This window comes from Macrobrachium nipponense, chromosome 2, assembly GCF_015104395.2.
Source record: "Macrobrachium nipponense isolate FS-2020 chromosome 2, ASM1510439v2, whole genome shotgun sequence".
Taxonomy (NCBI): Eukaryota; Metazoa; Arthropoda; class Malacostraca; order Decapoda; family Palaemonidae; genus Macrobrachium; species Macrobrachium nipponense.
In genome coordinates this window covers 16986954-17006610 of record NC_087201.1, presented here as the reverse complement: position 1 = coordinate 17006610, position 19657 = coordinate 16986954, and the positions used below count along the sequence as shown (strand labels likewise).

General features: G+C 35.3%; 1 protein-coding gene across 1 annotated transcript; it reads left to right on the top strand.

The window, feature by feature from the left end:
• Nucleotides 1-18213: 18213 nt before the first annotated feature.
• Nucleotides 18214-19268, top strand: LOC135221130 (uncharacterized). Its single transcript, XM_064258954.1, has 4 exons — nt 18214-18430; nt 18547-18791; nt 18918-19111; nt 19193-19268. Exons 1-4 carry the CDS (start codon nt 18214-18216, stop codon nt 19266-19268), a joined length of 732 nt encoding a protein of 243 aa, XP_064115024.1.
• The last annotated feature ends 389 nt before the right edge of the window (nt 19269-19657 follow it).

Genomic DNA, 19657 nt, shown 5'->3' with positions numbered 1-19657 from the left:
TCTTTGAATCCCTGATTCGGAATTTGAGCGAAAGGATAATAAGTCAATGTCTAAGAAGGATCAGGTAAAATATAAATATATAATTAAATAACATTCGGAGACGTAGTTGTTTATATATATATATATATATATATATATATATATATATATATATATATATATATATATATATATATATATACGGAGTACCCCCTACAAACATGAGACTGATATAGTTGAAATGAAGCAAGTGAAATATGCTTCGGCGCAACCGAGTTTTCTGTACAGCGTATAGTAATCAAGGCCACCGAAAACAGAACCATCTTTCTGTGCTCTCGTATAATGCCGTATGAGCCGCGGCCCATAAAACTTTCAGGCACCAAGGTCTAGAGAATACATTTAAATTCTCTAAACCTTGCCCTGTACTATAGTGTTGAAAGACGCACGATCAAGCCTAAATGAACCTTCAATAAACTATAAACTACTGAGACTAGAGGGCTGCAAATTGGGATTTCTGGTGATTGGAGGGTGGATGATCAACATACCAATTTGTAGCCCTCTAGCTTCAGTAGTTTATAAGATCTGAGGGCGGATAGAAAAAGTGCGGACGGACAGACAAAGAACAATAGTTTTCTTTTACAGAAAACTAGAAATGAAGGGAACTGTAACTTTTGTAAAGATCCAGAGTAAAACGCATATTCTTTATTTTTGTGGTAAATGTACTAGTGTTGATATGATTCAAAAGTCAGTTTTCTTTATTGAGCTCAGTTTAAACCGAGATGGGTTCAAGGCTTTAATTCTCGAATATGAATAGATAAAATAGAAAAAGAGATAAAAACTAAAATTTTAATAATGTATCTGGATCAGTGAAGATAAAAACTGATGAAAGGGTAAACTGTATTACCGCAAATACTTTTGGAAATATATTTACAAAAACAAAATAAAGAACATCTGAAACAAACGAAATGATTGAGAAGATTTATAATTGTAATATAAAGCAGGATATTGTTAAGTAAATACTTTGAAAGTCTTTTAATTAAAACAAAAAAAACTTACAAGAGTCTGCATTTCACGTTTTTATCGTGGAATATTGGCAGCGTCGTGTTTTAATTGACTGGGCTACAATCCTTGGCAAATTTCATCTCAGATAAAGAAATATAATAAATTTATTCCTCCTGAATTGGCATTATACCCATGGTTTGCCCAAACTCTAATCCCGTGAGGCCATCTTTTATGAATTTAGGTAGTGTTTTATAATTGATTTATTATGCAGAAACAATTAAAAATAAATAAAACAAATGGTACCTGATTACATTAGGCAGCGGCAGCTGTATCTTGTTTGAATTCCTTAATAGTTCCGAAGATGTGCCTATGCTTCAAAGGAGACTATGGTGCTTATACCACTTTGTAAGCAAATGTATTCCTAATATGGAAACGCACACAGAGTCAGCACTTCCTGCAAAAGGAAATGTTCCAGAGTGTCATATTGTAATTTGTAATTTAGACTCTCAGCCTCCATGCCATACGAGAGTTGAACGTACATAATTCAGTTACAAATCTACTGACCTATATCATATAATGTCTCACTGCCTTGAAAGAAATGGATATAACATTTATTTGCGTGATTAGTGATCATTCCATAATTATTATTTTGCCAAAACTAAAGGAAAGGGTCCCTTTTATATGAATCGATATCATCTCAAGAGTTGGGAATTTAAAACGAGTGTACTGAGACCGTATGCGGTCTATAAGTTTTTTTTTCTTCTGTTAATTCTGACCGCTGATGGTTGTTGAACTAAAATATCTAATCTGATTTTTCATGAAAGCTTACAGGTTTTGATAGGAACAACTACAACAATGATAAGCAGTAGGAAATTGAAAAGAGAAATAACCAGACATAATTCTCAGAATTCTGGAACTCCACACTCACCATTTTAGCCGACTTATTCTCTTAGGAAAACCAGCCGAGGTGCAGCAATTTTTGGCAGAATATTCATCTCACGAATAACTCGTAAGGACTAAACTATTGGACAAAGGGATCGCTTCTGGCACACCTGAACAGGAACTTAAAACGGGGTATGTTAATAAAAGAATGTAAAGTTATCAATTCAACATTATTTTATTTTATTTTATTTTTCTACTAAAGTAGGCAGTGCATTTTTTTCAGCCACAAATCTCCGTAAGTAAATATTTTTTCATTTTAGAAAATTCATATCCTTAGGGACACTATTTACAACCTAGCGTCAGCAATTTCGTTTATGACAAGAATATATTTATGGTTTCACTATTGTCAGTTATTTAGTGTTTTTGTTTGGAGATCGCATCATCTAACATGCAAATTACACTCTACACACACGAACACATATTATATATATATATAATATATATATATATATAATATAATATATATATATATATATATATATGTATATATATATATATATCTTTTCTATATATATATATATAGACCGCATACGGTCTCAGTACACTCGTTTTAAATTCCCAAATCTTGAGATGATATCTGCTGATGATTATGCCTCAGACGCGTTTTTAGATAACTTTCCATAATAATTATTCTAATATGAAACTGGCATAATACACTCACACACACACACACACACACACACACACACACACACATATATATATATATATATATATATATATATATATATATATATATATATATATATATATATATATATATATATATATATATATATATGTGTGTGTGTGTGTGTGTGTGCGTATAATCTGCTGATGATTATGTTTCAGACGCGTTTTTAGATAACTTTCCATAATAATTATTCCAATATGAAACTGGCATAATAGCCACACACACACACGCATAATTTATACGAATTAAAATCGCTATGGTAATAGTTCTTCATGGGAGACTCCCGGGATAAAGTCTTGTCAAACTGATCCTTTAAGATGAATAATCATTCGAGACTCTTCATATAATTCATATAATATCAGAGGCTTAAACAATCAATAGCATCCAAATTACGATTGGCTTATTATGAAGATCTTAAACCCTACATTTACTAAGAGTAGTAGATATGATGTTGACAAAATAAGAATGGTGTTTTCACGTCAATTTGGGCAAAACAAATTGTAACATATTCGTCTTAACGCATGCTAAGAACGTTTTAAACTGAAACGACAATAGCATTCGAAAGGTGAACGGTTCGCCCACCAAATCGTTCATTTTCCCTCTAAAGATAAAGTAACCCGTCGCTCCAAAATTGATCCGCTTGTTGCCAGCCAGGAGGCCAACTTCTGGTCAAATTTCGAAGGAATCCGTAGAGAAGCTTTTGCCTAATCCTGGTAATAGCAAAACGAGCAAGCAACCATGCAAATTAAAAACAGAGCAAAAATAAAAAAATAAAATCGTAACCATCTTGGCAAAAAATATTATTAATGGATTATGGTCACCGAAGTCGATGTTAATAGATTGTAGGATAACAGATCCGGAAGGTTCCTTCTCCCCAAAAGTGACCGTCGCAAGTTTTCTTAACTCTAATGAGTACGAATGGGTTCGTCATACCTCATCACCCCCCTTTTTTTTATTATTTATCTATCTATTTAATTTATGAGGAGACGATAAGGAGCTCATTGTCCCATCATATTCCCACGAGGATTTCGCTCCTAAGTATCGTTCTATACAATATCCCACCAGGAAGTTACAACAAGGTCACCAGTATTAGAAAAATAGGATTATTTTCACTTATATTATGATAAACCTAAAAATCTTACTTGTGACTTAACTAGAAAGCGTAGATTATGAAAATACATGACATCAGTGAAAACCCGAGAGGTACGATTGAATCCATTACAATACAACACGAGTGGATCTTGTTTCTCCTACCCTGAATGACACTAAGGGAGACGTGACATAAAAATAAATCTTGTATGGGTGAAATCTAAAGATGTAAGGTTTTATCTGTCGAAAGAATTTTTCTTTCATTTTCAATACTTTTAGAGTCATTAGCATTGGAATACCGTTAGGGCCGGGCGGTCACGGCCCGCCAGAAATGACCTCGTTTCCAGTAAGACTTCGCTTTGCTCGTAATTATTGCCATATTACAAATAAATGTTCCCCAATCGTGTATTATTGCTAATATGTTCACTCTTTTCAAATGTTGCCTGTGTTTTTGGTGCACACTTAGACCTGCCACACACACGATCATGACTAACTTTAACCTTAAATAAAATAAAAACTTCTGAGGCTAGAGGGTTGCAATTTAGTATGTTGGCGATTGGACGTTGGGTGATCAACATACCAATCTGCAGCCCTCTAGCCTCAGTAGTTTTTTAGATCTGTGGGCGGACAGAAAAAGTGCAGACGGACTGACAAAACCATCTCAATAGTTTTATTTTACAGAAAACTAAAACAGATGTATTTCCTATGAGTAGTTAGAGCCAAGTTACAATTATCTTTTGCATAGGTTATACATTTATTTGCTAAGATCAAGACATTATGAAAATTGTATTATTAAAAGGCAAAAAATATTACAGCAAAATATCACTAGTTACCCACCATCTAATAAAAGACAGATCGACATAAGAAAATGTAACAATGCTAATACTGTATATACGCTTTAGTGACTTCTAACTTTTTACGGATGGCCCAGCTAAACATAAACGCGTCTTCAGCAGCTGCCCTGATTAATTTGAACATCGTTAGTTTTTCTTACAGAAGAAACACTGGGTTTATGATACCGGCGAGGCATTTGCTTGTGTGACATTTTTTCGTAACTTTAGCGTCTTTACACAGACAGTCTTGCTTTGGTGAATGCCAGACGTGCCTTTTGATGCAACAGTTGACCAAGGACAAAGACTGGCGGCTAATATCTGCAGCCTGACCATCTATTTAGTTTCAAGTGACAGCCTTTGATGTCATTGGTCATTTGAATGGCTTGCATATACGTCGACCTAGACCTAACCCTAACAAGATGCGATCCGACCTACAGTTTATTCAGGAATTGTGCAAGATTTTGCCTGTACGCATAAGTTGTAAACATTATATTCCTAATGCTTAATGTAAATTAAAACGTGCTAAAATCTAAGGTCGAATACAGCCTTGTTTCACCGACGAAAATTAAAATAATTACACTATATTTTAATATAAATAATTTTTCTGTATTGTTAACATGCACATTATTTATTTTTTACATTTTCATTCTAATAAATAAACCACAAATACCCTACCCTAAAATTCCTTTATCTTTAACTCAACGCCTAACACCATTCTCAGACCTTTTTAGGTTCTCCCATAGACCTTTCCTGACCCCCAACAACAACAAAAAAGTAGTTTATGGGATTACTCACCAAGTTCAGTATCAAAACGGTCGCCACTTCGCACAACTGAATTGCCCTACTGAACAACAGAGGGATATTCTTGTTATCGGTCTCAACCATCACAAATCGGTAAGGAAAACTTCAATTAAAGAGGAACAGGATAGCCAGAACACGTGGTAATATTACAGACATTATTATTTTATTTGAGAATAAAACAGAGGCGCAGCCGAGCTTAACGGAATACTGCATAGCTTTCCCCATCATCAGGGTCACTTATCTACAGAATAATACAAAAAATTAAGAGAAAACAGGTAGAAAACTATACTGATTGGCTGCATATAAAAAAAATATCAAAGCAGCTATAAATGACAACACTTTAGAATAAATGATATAAAATAAAGAAGGGAACATAAAAACCTAACGTAACTGCAAATTAAAACTTACAAAAGAGCAATGACTAAGTTACAAGAGATGACGTAAAAAGCAGACACCGTCTGAATCGCTGAGGGGAAAGATATAATGAGAGAAAGAAAACGTGAATATTCAAAATGAAAATAAAGGTAATGTAGTACAAAATACTGGAGAACCACTTGTTTTTCATGTCGTAGTTAAATGACAACTGGGCGAGTTAGAAGACTGCGAAGGAAAGAGGGCGAAAGACTTCATTTTCATAAATATTATAAGATACATATTAATTTACGTTTTCTTGAAATGTATACGTTCGAATGGGATTTTCATCGCTTTTGTAACGTCTTAAACCCACCAATAACTTGTCCATGCTGTTATATGTGTTTATTCTTTCGGTTACATTTCTGAGATATGTATCACATGTTCAATTCATTCAACAGTTTTTTAAATCATTAACTGAATTCTCCATGACCAATTTTATGCTGTATTCTAGTTTCTTCTTCATACTCTCACGAACAATGCAAGATTTTTTTTCCATTTCGTGCTTGGATATATATATATATATATATATATATATATATATATATATATATATATATATATATAATATTATATATATATGTATATATACATATATATATATATATATATATAATTAATTATATATATATATATATATATATATATATACCAAATCCTTTAATGATTCCCAGCCTAGTGGTGAGGGCATGTTTCTTTGCATATCATACCCGCCTATCGCTATTATCGACGTGCGTTGTATCCTAGTGGACCTTGTACAGTGAATAATAACAATGTGCTCTTTTCCTTCCAATAATAACTTTTATCAGAGAGATATTTCGACAGTATCATGTGTTCATACTGACGCAACATAGCATCGCGATATGCATGCAAGAAATGCAATACAATACTGGAATTTAATGATGACCTGGGATAAAATAATCGGAATTAAGATGACTTCTATGCAATGTGAAAGCCAAATTACACATTTGTGCTCTCCAAACATGTTTACGGTTTGTTTTATTATTCTCTTTTACGGTATAAGATGTTTGATCATCTCTACGTGGACAGTTATTTAGACTTTGTAAGGCCTGATACTGAATTATATATCAATTAGAAAAAAACGTTTTCTGTCTGAGAATATAAATTCAATAAATCAGAAAATTATCAGTTAATATTCTTTGTTTTTATTTGCAGAAAGTGTGCTAAACATCTCGGCTATACAATTTTTTCTTTTTTTTACCCAGTAAGACAATTTCGTTCGTATATGGTTTATCTTAGATCAAAATTTTCTGTGTTGGGCCAAACAACCGGTTGCTAAGCAACTATGTGTGATATATTTTCTAAGACTGCACCCACCCTGATAATTTGTAAGTTGTTTGAGACTTGTTTGTTTAAAGTTTATAACTCCTAAAGAGACCTTACCTTACAGACCTTACAGTTCGTTCGGGTTGCCCCAGGTCCCTCAGTGTGAGGCGCCTCTAATGTCTACCAGAGAGTTGCTAGTACATCTTCCGGTATATTTTGCATCTTCCAATCTTGGATGGTCTGGGATGCAGTTTAGATATTTGTCGAGCTTATTCTTAAACACATCTACGCTCACTCCTGATATATTCCTCAGATGAGCTGGCAACGCATTGAATAGACGCTGCATTATCGATGCTGGTGCGTAGTGGATTAATGTCCTGTGTGCTTTCCTTATTTTTCCTGGTATAGTTTTGGGCACTATTAATCTACCTCTGCTTGCTCTTTCTGATATTTTTAGTTCCATGATATTTTCTGTTATTCCTTCTATCTGTTTCCATGCCTGAATTATCATGTAGCGTTCTCTTCTCCTTTCTAGACTATATAATTTTAAGGATTGTAGTCTTTCCCAGTAGTCTAGGTCCTTAACTTCTTCTATTCTAGCTGTAAAGGACCTTTGTACACTCTCTATTTGTGCAATATCCTTTTGATAGTGTGGGTACCATATCATATTGCAATATTCAAGTGGACTACGAACATATGTTTTATAAAGCATAATCATGTGTTCAGCTTTTCTTGTTTTGAAGTGCCGTAACAACATTCCCATTTTTGCTTTACATTTTGCCAACAGAATTGCTATTTGATCATTGCATAACATGTTCCTATTCATCATCACACCAAGGTCTTTAACTGCTTCCTTATTGTGATTGTCTCATTATTAGGTCCCCTATATGCATATAGCTTTCCTTCTCTGTCTTCATAATTTATTGATTCAAATTTATCAGAGTTAAATACCATCCTATTTACCTCTGCCCAATCATATACTTTGTTAAGGTCTCTTTGTAGAGCGTTCCTATCTTCATCACAAGTAATTTCTCTACTTATCCTTGTGTCATCAGCGAAACTACTCACTACCGAATCCTTAACATTACTGTCTATGTCTTCAATCATAATAACAAACAATATTGCAGCTAGCACCGTACTTGTGGCACACCGGATATTACCTTGGTTTCATCCGATTTCTCATCGTTTGCAATAACTATCTGTTTTCTGTTGTGTAAAAATTCTTTTAACCATCTTCCTACTTTATCTACGATATTGTGTTTTCTAATTTTCTTTGCTAATATATTATGGTCTACTTTGTCAAAAGCTTTTGCAAAGTCTAGATAAACCACATCTGTTTCATTTCCGCTTTTCATATTTTGAATATGTTCTCACGGTGGACTAACAGTTGGGTTTGTGTACTTTTTCCGGGTACGAAACCAAACCGTGTTGTCCTATATTAAACAAATTATTTTTTATTAAATGTTTCATAATATTTTTCTTCATTACCCTTTCATACACTTTCATAATATGTGATGTTAGACTCACAGGCCTATAATTACTTACCTCTAGTCTTGATCCACTTTTGAAAGTAGGGGTGATATATGCTAATTTGTGCTCATCATAAATCTTGCCTGTATCTACACTTTGTCTTAATAATATTGCAAGTGGCTTTGCGATAGAATGAACTACTTTCTTTAACAAAATAGCAGGGACTCCATCCGGCCCTGCAGCAGCTCCATTTTTAATTTCATTAATTGCCTGCACAATATCAGCTTCATTAATTTCTATGTCAGCTAAATATTCACTATTTTTCTTCCCTTACTTCTATATCATTATCTTCATTATCTATTCTAGGGGTGAATTCTCTCTTATATCGTTCTGCCAGTATGTTGCAAATTTTCCTTTTTTTCATTCGTTAATCTCCCTTCAATTCTCAGAGGGCCTATTTTCTATTCTTCTTTTATTCATCTTCTTCGCATATGAGTATAATAGTTTGGGGTTTTGCTTGATATTTAATAGGGTTTTTTCTTCCAAGTCCCGTTTTTCATTTTCTTTTGATTGTATAATCTTTTGTTCTGCATTTTCTATCTTACTTTTTAGTTCTATAACTTTCCATGCATTTTTTTCTTTTGCAAGACCTTTTTTCCACTTTCTGATTTTCTGGAACAAGATCCTTCTGTCTCTTGGTATGCATGAATGATGTTTACTTTTCTTCTTCGGTATATATTTTTCCACTATTTTCTCCAATATTTTATATAATATCTCCGTATTTACCCTTATGTCATCACTTACGAAAATGTTATCCCAATCTTTGTTTAATTCTTCATTAATTTCTGACCATTTTATATTTTTACTGTAGAAGTTGTATTTTCCATATCCTTCCACTTTTTCATTCTTGCTTATCTCTATTTTCACTTGCTTTGGAATGAACTGTTAATTCTATGACATTATGGTCTGAAATACTCGCATTATAAACTATTATTTCTTTAACATAATTCATCTCGTTCACAAATACTAGGTCTAAAGTATTTTCCTTTCTTGTTGGCAGGTGATTTATTTGTTGAATGTTGTATTCTAGTAGCATATCTAATAGCTTTTCAAATTGCCTCTTATCTTCTGCACTACTATTACTCTCTTTTTTATATGTATAAGTACAACCACAATCTCCTATTCGTTCTTTCCATTCTACGAAAGGAAAGTTTGAAGTCACCAGATAGGAGAATAGTCCAGTCCTTGTGATTTCTACATATATCATCCAATTTTTCAATTATTAAGTCAAACTCTTTAGTATTAGGAGGTCTATATTATTACTATGTTCATCAATTTTTCAGATTCAAATTCTACCGCTATTAGTTCACATTCTGAGTTACTATATTTCTCATATATTTTTCCTTGTTTTTTGTCTTTCCCATATATTGCGGTTCCCCCTTGATTCCTATTTTTTCTATCTGATCTATAAGTTTGGAACCCTTTTATTTGATCATCATTCCCAGTCTCTGGGAATACCAGGTTTCACTTATATTCATTATATCTATTTTCTTTTCATTTTGGGTTAGTTCTTCTAAGTACTCTATTTTTCTTTTTGAGTTACTCGTAACTAAACCCTGCGCATTCATCACTATGATGGTTTGCGTGTTTTCTCCTTCATTTAATAATGGTAGTAATAAGGATTTTCCCATGTCTCTTTCCTGTTCTGGTATGTTGTTCTTTTTTTCATTTCCAGAAATTCTGACATTAAAAAATCCAACTTTTCCATAATATTTGATCTTCCTTCATCATAATTATTCATTTTGTGTCTGAAATCTGCAATTTTCTCCGTTTCTGCGATATCCTCTTGCATAATAAATACAGTTATTATCTCTTGAGTAGAATTTCGGAGCTGATGCTTTGAAATTTTTTGCTGACACCTCTGCATATCTCATTGGTGGTTTGCTTTTCTCTTTTACCTGATATTCTTGATTTCTCTCTTTATTTGTTTCTTTCTTATTTTGGATTTTATTACTTGGTTGGTTATTTATTTGATTATGATTCATGGCTACAGGGTGCATATATTTGCATTTTTTGTCGAACTTACATCCTTTTCCTTCTTTTAGGTTTTTACATATTTTTGGATGCAGATCTCTGCAATCATCCCCATATCCATCTAAGTATGCACATTTACCATATATTTCATAGTTTTGACATATCTTAGGATGTTTGTAGTAACATCTTTCTCCAAATCTGCAATTCCCTCTTTTCAAAAGGTTGCAGATTTTGTCTTTCTTGTCTATTTTTTCCTCTTTCCCGTCATTGTGTAGATCTGGGTAGAGCCTCTTCGGGATTTGCTTTTCTGTTGTCATATCGTAATTTATTTCTTCGTAGGTATGTTGCTTTATTGCCTCATATGTAGTATCAATGAGTATCTCTGCATCCATACTTTTATCTTGTTCTTTGTTTTCCTTATTTTTTTCTGTCATTTAATTTTTGTTTACTTCTCTTCCGTTTTCTCTTCTTCTTTTTCTTCTTCTTCTTCCTCTTCCTCTTCTTCTTCATCCTCAACTATTTGTACATTCAATCTTGATTTAATAACATTGTCTATCCATGATAGACATGTTGAACAAAAAATTCTTGTATCTTTTCTCAAATCTTGTATTACCTCAGCACACTGTGGATGGGTCGGAATGTTGCATGCAGCACATTTTCTGATTAGGTTTTGTGGATTGACTATGCTATACCAAACCTTACACAGTTTGCATGCTTTTGGCATTCTTTTTCCTAATGCATCAATTAGGATATTCACAAGATTCACCTTATTCATTTTCTTTGTCGGAATATGTTGGTTTATGTATATTTTCTTTATGAGTCTCTTGACCACTTGGATTTTATTTGGAACTTCTTCAATTATTTTCAAGATGTTTTCATTAGATTTGTTCCAGTTTGAAGGATTATATCCTTCTAATATATCTATGAATGCTTTTGTATCTTTTTGGTTAGGACTGTTGCTGATTTCATAGATGAGAAATGCCAGTTCCCTTCCTGCTACCTCATCGTATTGCGAATCTGCTAAACACGCCCAATTACGCCACCTCTTCCCGCAGTTGGAACTTACTGCCATCTTGTTCTGATTTATAGTATTACACTTGATAAACTAACTTAGAAGACGCTTTATCCTACTATTTTCACACTAATCTTATCACCGATAGTTCACGAACACTTCTAGATATTTCTCAAATTCTAGTCGTATGTTAAACTTGTGATATCTGTTGATTAATCTGACTTCACGCGGGTACGTCTCACCAAGCAAGATGGCTACTACGAGAGAGAGAGAGAGAGAGAGAGAGAGAGAGAGAGAGAGAGAGAGAGAGAGTTTATTGGGTGGCATTCAGAGTTTTCCCAGGCAATGCCAGGTTGGTCAGATAGTGTGTATGTATGTATATATATATATATATATATATATATATATATATATATATATATATATATATATATATATATATGTGTGTGTGTGTGTGTGTGTCTTTGAATGTGAGACCATGTTCAGGTACACATTTATTTGTGTAATATACTTGCAAACACATTACAGTTTTATTTGGAATTTTCTTGTATTTGACAGTGAGAAACTATATTTGAGATGCTCTGCTCTACTTATAGATAACGCAGTCTGTACGTGTCCGCGTATAGCAAAGCACTATCAGGCATCATGCAAAACTCGTTCCTATTAATAACGGCTTCGTGACGTATGGAGCACGCGCAGAAGTATTACACTTCCGAGAAGCATGCAACGTCCATCAAGACGAAAGGCGCCTCGATTAGAGAAGGGCCGCTGAAACTGACAGGTCAATATCACTGCTTCATCTTTGAATCAGGTGGCATTTCATTCGCGTTCAATAATATTGGGGACCTGTCAAATCCTTCCTCACTGGCGCTCGTGTTCTTCTCACGTTAAGATCACTCGGCGAATGTTATTGGAATTGTTAATTCAGGCACTAAAGACTGTCCTCTTATCTACGTAGTGGTTAAGTTTAGAAAAAAAAATTGGGATAAAGAAGGGAACTCAAATCTATTGTTACTCTATAAATGGTCAAGGACAATGATTAAAACATCAACGCTCCGCATAATATTGTACAAATGTATTTAGTTGTGTAACAAAATAAAGAGCTAAAATAGATTCACATCAACCGTGCATCTGATGTCTAGGCCAGTCCCTTACGACGCTCCTGGTTGGCTGTTGATCTAGACATTAGGTGTATGGCTGCTATGAATCTACTATAGTATTTTCAGAGTAAATTTCAGACGAGTTGACAAATAGGAGCATTTTCTACCCTGGTCTGTATGTCATTATACTTAAAGGTCCTTTAAACTAAACAATTAAAAGTGTAAAATTGACTCAACTAAGCAACACCACTCGCTCAGAAATCAACTATACTCTTAATTAATAAAGAACACAAAAAATTTCCAGTAGTTTTTCACTCGAGTACCAGTGTGGTATCGCAGGAAAGAGCTGCTCACCTCCCATTTTTCTACACTAACGACTCTGTTAAAGATTGCACGTCTCTGCGGAATGGTTTTGTTTGTCTTCTGTTCAATGATTAAGGGAGATTACAACGTGAAAACTTTAATTAGGGGAACCTGATGTTGTGGGTTCTTTTACTTAATTATATAATTTATACACAAAATGAATATTTTTTATTACTTCAGATCGTCTCTAAAATCATTTCTCAGAACTGGACAAGTTCGTATGATTTGACAAATAAATGTCATCCATAGAGTTGCTTAGTTTTGTCTTTCAGATGTTATAATTATCCGTTCCAAATGAATTAAGCTTGCATTTTGTATTGTTTATGAATAATTTATACGTAGAGACAAAAACTCTCAAGGGAAGAAAATATTCCTGAAAAACACGAGGCTTCTGCCAACTTTAAAATTGTATTTCCTTTATTTCTGTATTTTCCAGATCTCCAGCACAGATGAAAAATGATATTATACGTACTTTAAAAAGAGTGCAAATATTACAGCAAGTATAGTTTGTTGAATCACATACTGACACTGTATTTACTCTAGACCTGAATGAGCACTGGCAGCAAACTATTTATTGAATGAGTACTTGAAAGTATTTCGTGGCGATGCCATTCACTAGCTATTCTTTATCAGCAGTCAGAAAAACTGTCTTGTTCTTAATATTATCATAATGATAGAATTATATAAGATTTTCATTCCATATGCTTTCTCAACGGCAGTAATCCAGAATTTTTTTTATTTCACATTAAACATACACACACACACACACACATATATAATATATATATATATATATATATATATATATATATATATATATATATATATATATATATATATATATATATATATATAGTATATATATATATATATATATATATATATATATATATATATATATATATATATATTATATATATATATATATATATATATATATATAGAAGAAGTTGGAACCTAAGTACCACTGTACTTTAGCTTTAGGTAAACAGTGGTATTTCATTTTCAACTTGTTCTATGACCTGTCTGGGTAGGATGGTTGAGCCCTTAATTTTTTCTAACCTGGGTTCGATACCGATGTTAATCAGGAATACACATGCACAAGTCATAAAGAAGTTGCAACCTATACACCACCGTACCTAAGACCCTGCCCACTATAGCGGGCACTGCCCGATGGACAAACACTGTTCCCACAACCCGTTCTATTATACCGACCAACCGAGTATGGAGCCAGAATGGTGCGATTGCCTGGTAACGCTGTTTCAGAAGCGAGAGAAAATATAAACAGTTGGAAGTGCCAGACGGGCATGCCCGCTGGTGTGGATAGGCCATTAGGCTTGGGCACAGTGGTACCTTAGGTTCCAACTTCTTCTATGACCTGTCTTGGCAGGTTGGCAGCGCACTTGCCTTTCAATTGAAAGAAATGGGTTCGATCCTCCATGTGAGTTCTAAATTTCTGTTCTACACATGATATATATATATATATAATATATATATATATATATATATAATATATATATATATATATATATATATATATATATATATATATATATATATATATATATGTGTGTGTGTGTGTGTGTGTGTGTGTGTGTGTGTGTGTGTGTGTGTGAAGTTCCGAGAGTTGAGTGAGAGTGAGGAAGAAATTAGTTTGGAATGAAAAAAACTAAGGTAGACGTATCGGTGCATGAAATTCCATGCAATGGTTGTATTTTAAGAAATTCGAATATAGTAGTATAATTCAATATAGATCAATAATAATATATTTGTCAACTTCTGCTGAGAACAAGATCTGGGAGTGATTCGGAGTAGCGTTCCTCTGCCATTTTACCCTTGTAAGACACTTGAAGTGATTTTCTTGCCTCGTGAAACTTTACATATAAATTATTATAAAGCTTTCCTAATCTACTTTTGTGTTAAATTGTTTTAAATAAAAATGCTTTATCAAGTATCCTTGTCCAAGAACCTGATGAATAGGTTTTCATTCTCACTAGAAAATCAAAATTGCCTCAACGCCATTATATTAAACCAATAAACATTACTAAAACAAATTCTAGCTATTGCAATAATATGGTTTTTGCTGGAAATGTTGAAAAGGCATCAGGCATATGCAGAGATTATGTTTTATAACAAATACGTATTAAGGTGTTGTTATTTATGAAAACCAATTTACCTAATGAAATGAATTTCCTAATTTGGAAATTTTACTGGTCCTTGAGCGCACATCCTTCATTTGATGTCGACCATTAAATAAATAAACACGGCTTTCATGTTATGAAAGCCGTGTTTATTGTCTCGGAATCACAAGAAACCCTTGTAGAGAAACGTTGGGGTTGTGTGTTCCACAATGGCCACGAAGTTTAATTATTGGGCGTCTTGTTCCCTCACTCTCAGCTCTCAGGTAACAAGGTGCAGTTTGTTCTCCTGGTTGCACGTGCTTACATGGTGTACCAGGATCAGAGGTAGCACACAAAGGTAACAGTACTAAGTAGGGAAAATGGTATCCTTGATTTTGGGAAACTTTCGGCTCTTTTTCGCTGGCATTAGAATTCATACTTCTTTTGTTTTCTTTTAGTAAACGGTTACTGCTGGTTAAAGATGGCATTTGAATATTTGTAATTTATCTCAGGCATACGATTGCTCATTTCATTCAATCAGTTGAAGATTTAGGTTCTTGTTTCAGGTTTTTTGCAAAACAACTAGGATATGAATACAAAACATATTTTTCTAGTTGTTTCTGACTGGAGTTTAATGTATCTGACGTCCATGTGTTTTCTATGGGAACACTATAGCATAGATGCACAAGGATGTATTTTAACCCAACCTTCCCTAATCTAACCAAATCTAACCTGGTTGTCACTTCCTCTCTGAATGGGCGATGTGGTTTAGCTCCTCAAATATAGCGAACCTGGCATATGACAGCATAAATTACAGAATGAAATACAGGGACGAGTACTAACCTAATATAGTATGCCATTTCCTACCCGAGTGTTGAGTTCGGGCGGGGTGATCACCAACTACCTGACCTAGGTGGTTGTGCTCTTGTAAGTACCTAAAAATTATGAGTTAGTTCTGGCCAGCCCCAAGCTAACCTGACTATGATGCTTTAGACACTGGCAGCTCTCCTTACCTCCATTCAGTCCCCTTAATTAATTATCAAACATAACCACTTGTTTTTAACGGAAATAGAATTTGACTAATCTGACACCACCCAGAAGATATCATTAAAACGAACCGCAGCACTACCCGAATCATGGAAAAGCTTGGAAATCCATTCATCATTTGTTAACGGTCATTGGTATAATCACCATGAAGATAGACAGAAGTCAGCACATTGAAATGTATAGAACTTTCTGTAATAATGTGACATGTACATATAAAACAAGTGTCATGATTTCTAGTACATGCTATCAATACTTCAGTATATACAGATTTTCAAAGGATTTTATATAAATGAATTTATCTTATAACTTACCTAAATAATCCATGAACATTATTCACACTACTATATCTGATAATAGGTTTAAAGGTAATATTTGCTTAATTATATTAATAAAAGTTTATAATTATGATTATTAATATTAAGTTTATTGATGATATCATCAAGCTGTTAAGTAACAATGGCTTGCCTCAAGAGTCGATGCCTCAGTCTGATACACCATACAATGAACATTTGAAAAATTCATTGGGAAAATAGTACACTTTTCACCAAACCTAAGTGCCACACCCATATATACAAACAAAAAGAATAATATAGAGAAGATTGTCAGTATTATTGTTTTCACTCTCGAAGGGTATATATTTTTATAGAACTAACTGAAAGGCCATAAACTTACACAGAGCCTTAGCAGAAGACATGTCCATACAATAAACCAGAAAAAGGGAGTGAAAACGAAAAAATGCATGCATTAAAAAGGCAACATAGATTGAAACGTATAACAAATAAAAAAACACCGAACTGGATATATGTAACTGATAACGAACGGTAGTTCCACTGAATATATATAGTAATTACCAAACAGCAAATTTATAAATGATACTGTATAAAACAAATACATGAATATATAAACAAGGGAAGATCTTACCCAAGGTTGATAAAGTATGCATTCACGATTACTCTTCGAAAGTTAGTATGAGACAACTAAAAAAAATAGAAAATGAAATAAACACGATTTACTCCGCTTAGAATGGATATTTAATTATTACTTATTTAATAACCTCGAAGTACGTTTCGACTAAACCATAAGTGTGGAACTGCCATGCAAATAACTGTACAGCAGTGAGAAAAGGAGGTTAAATTGGGTGAGCAAAGAGACAAAAATATTTGCGACGAGGATATGAGCAATAATTTCACGCCAATCATCCGATATTAGTGTATCGATAAAGACGCTGGGATTTGTCGTTGTCCTCAGGGCGAAAACATCAGTAAACTAGGTGGTGGAAGGCCTGAGGCTGTCACTGAGGGTGGAATAGCAAGAAAAGGAAATCTGGTTTCAGCGCCTGGCGTCAGTAAGGGCAGGACTCACCAACATCGAAGACACATCCGATGATTAAGATACCCCTCGCCACCCTAACAGACAATCTGACGGATACCCACGCTGCTGGAAACTGCCACCACGCCCACGCTTTTGCCGCCCATCAAGGAACATCCAAGCCTTCAGCGACAGACAACCTTCCTAACACCACAGAGGCCACCATGGCAGTCAAACCCTCACAAACTTCCTCGACGAACCTTCGCTACCCATCCTGCCTTTAGAAACACAAGGATACCAACCACATGCAGCAACAATCACAGCCATTTCAGCTTTGCCGATACCACAGATCATATGGCCCTGCTGCCAAGAACTGCTTCTCAAGATGCCCATGGCCACAGGGATTGCTGTTCCAACCAAATGCCCACAGCCATCCAATGTCTGACTCACAGCTGCCAACGACTCTCCCATCCTTACCTTTGGTGAAGAGCATCTCGCCCTTAACTTTGGCGACAGAATTACAACAATCTCATCAAATCCCTGCCAAGCAAATTACTTTCCACCACATTAAGACCTTGGACCTTCCTGTGTACTCCTGTTTCTGACGTCTACCTCCCGAAAAACTTGCTGCTGCAAAGAAAACCTTCACAGATATGGAGAAGATGGGTTTGTGTTAAGAATCATCCAGTCCTTGGACATCTCTTTTCCACATAATAACAAAAAATGGTGGCATCAATCATCCATGTGTGAACTACAGAAGGCTAAATATTCTCAAGACTGGACCTTCTCAAAGGTTGACAATATTTTCATCTTCTCTGCATCAAAAAAGGAGCACCTCCAACACCTACACATGGTTCTCCTACGTCTGCAAGAAAATGGCCTTGTCATCCAATATGGCAAATGCTCCTTTACCCTCAAGAGGGTAGAAATTCTTGGGGCACCTTATAACACCGGAGGGTGTACAGCCCTTGCCCAAAAATGTTGCTGCTGTCAGGAAGTTCCCCACCCCTACCACCATCAAGGGTCTACAAGAATTCCTTGGAATAGTTAATTATTATTATTGCTTTTTACCCAGTATTGCCACCACCTTTGGCCCCACTCTATAAAGTCCTCAAGGGCAAGCCCAAGGCCGTCATCTGGGGACCCTCACAAGAAGCCACCTTCACCTTCACCAAAAATGCACTTGCCAAGGCCACCACCCTCTCATTCCCTTCACCAGGTCATTCTCTACTGCTTTCACTGGACACCAGCGATGTAGCCATAAGAGATATCTTGGAACAGATCATCCATGGCCATCCTCGACCCCTCGCTTTTTTTTTGGCAGGAAACTCAGCAAAACAGGCAAACTCCAACTTTTTTGGAGGCCATGTCTCTCACCCTTCAAACTGACTGCCTGCCACTAGTGCATCAATATACCACTTGTCCAAAGTCTAGTCACCCCATCAGCGCTGCCACTTGTCAGTCATCGCCAAATTCAACTGCATCCTTCATCCTGTCCCTGGGAAATACAACTCCATCGCTGACACCATCTCCAGAATCTCCATTGATGCATTACACCTCGGTCTCGATTACAAGCAGCTGGGGGATAAGCAACAGCAGGACCCAGAGCTCAATACCTGCAAGACCTCTTTAGCATTTCTGTAATGGCACAACGTCCCCCTTAACAACAACAGCCCACCTCCATCCTCTGTGATATCAGCATTGACTGTCCACACCCACAGGTTCTTAGATGACACGTCTTCGACATCATCTACGGTCTGGTACACCCTTCAGGATGATCTACAGCCATCCTCTTAAAGAAGCACTTCATTTGGCACAGCATTTCAAAAGACGCAAAGACATGGGCCCTCGCATGTTCTTCTTGCCAACTCTCTCAAATCAGCTCACACAAATTCAGGTGTAGGCTTTTTTTTTATCAACTGGAACACCGTTTCACCCATGTCCACATCGACATAGCTTACTCACAATGGTCGACCACTCGACACAATGGCTCGAAACCGCCCCTTTGACGGATGCATAAGCAACGGCATGTGCCTGTGCTTTTCTCTCACCATGGGTTTCCCGGTTCAGTGTACCCAGTCACGCCACGTCCGACAGAGGTACTACTTTCACGTCACAGCTCTGGATGTCCCTAAACTGCCTCTTCAGCACCCAGTTGCATCCCACAACTGCCTACCATCCTGCAT

What these genes read in the sequence shown, in the direction of transcription:
- LOC135221130 (XM_064258954.1), top strand. Translation starts at nt 18,214, where the DNA reads ATGTGTGAACTACAGAAGGCTAAATATTCTCAAGACTGGACCTTCTCA. An exon ending in ACCTTATAACACCGGAGGGT is followed by an intron (nt 18,431 to 18,546) that starts GTACAGCCCTTG and finishes CTTTTTACCCAG; the next exon opens with TATTGCCACCACCTTTGGCC. An exon ending in AAGACCTCTTTAGCATTTCT is followed by an intron (nt 19,112 to 19,192) that starts GTAATGGCACAA and finishes CCACACCCACAG; the next exon opens with GTTCTTAGATGACACGTCTT.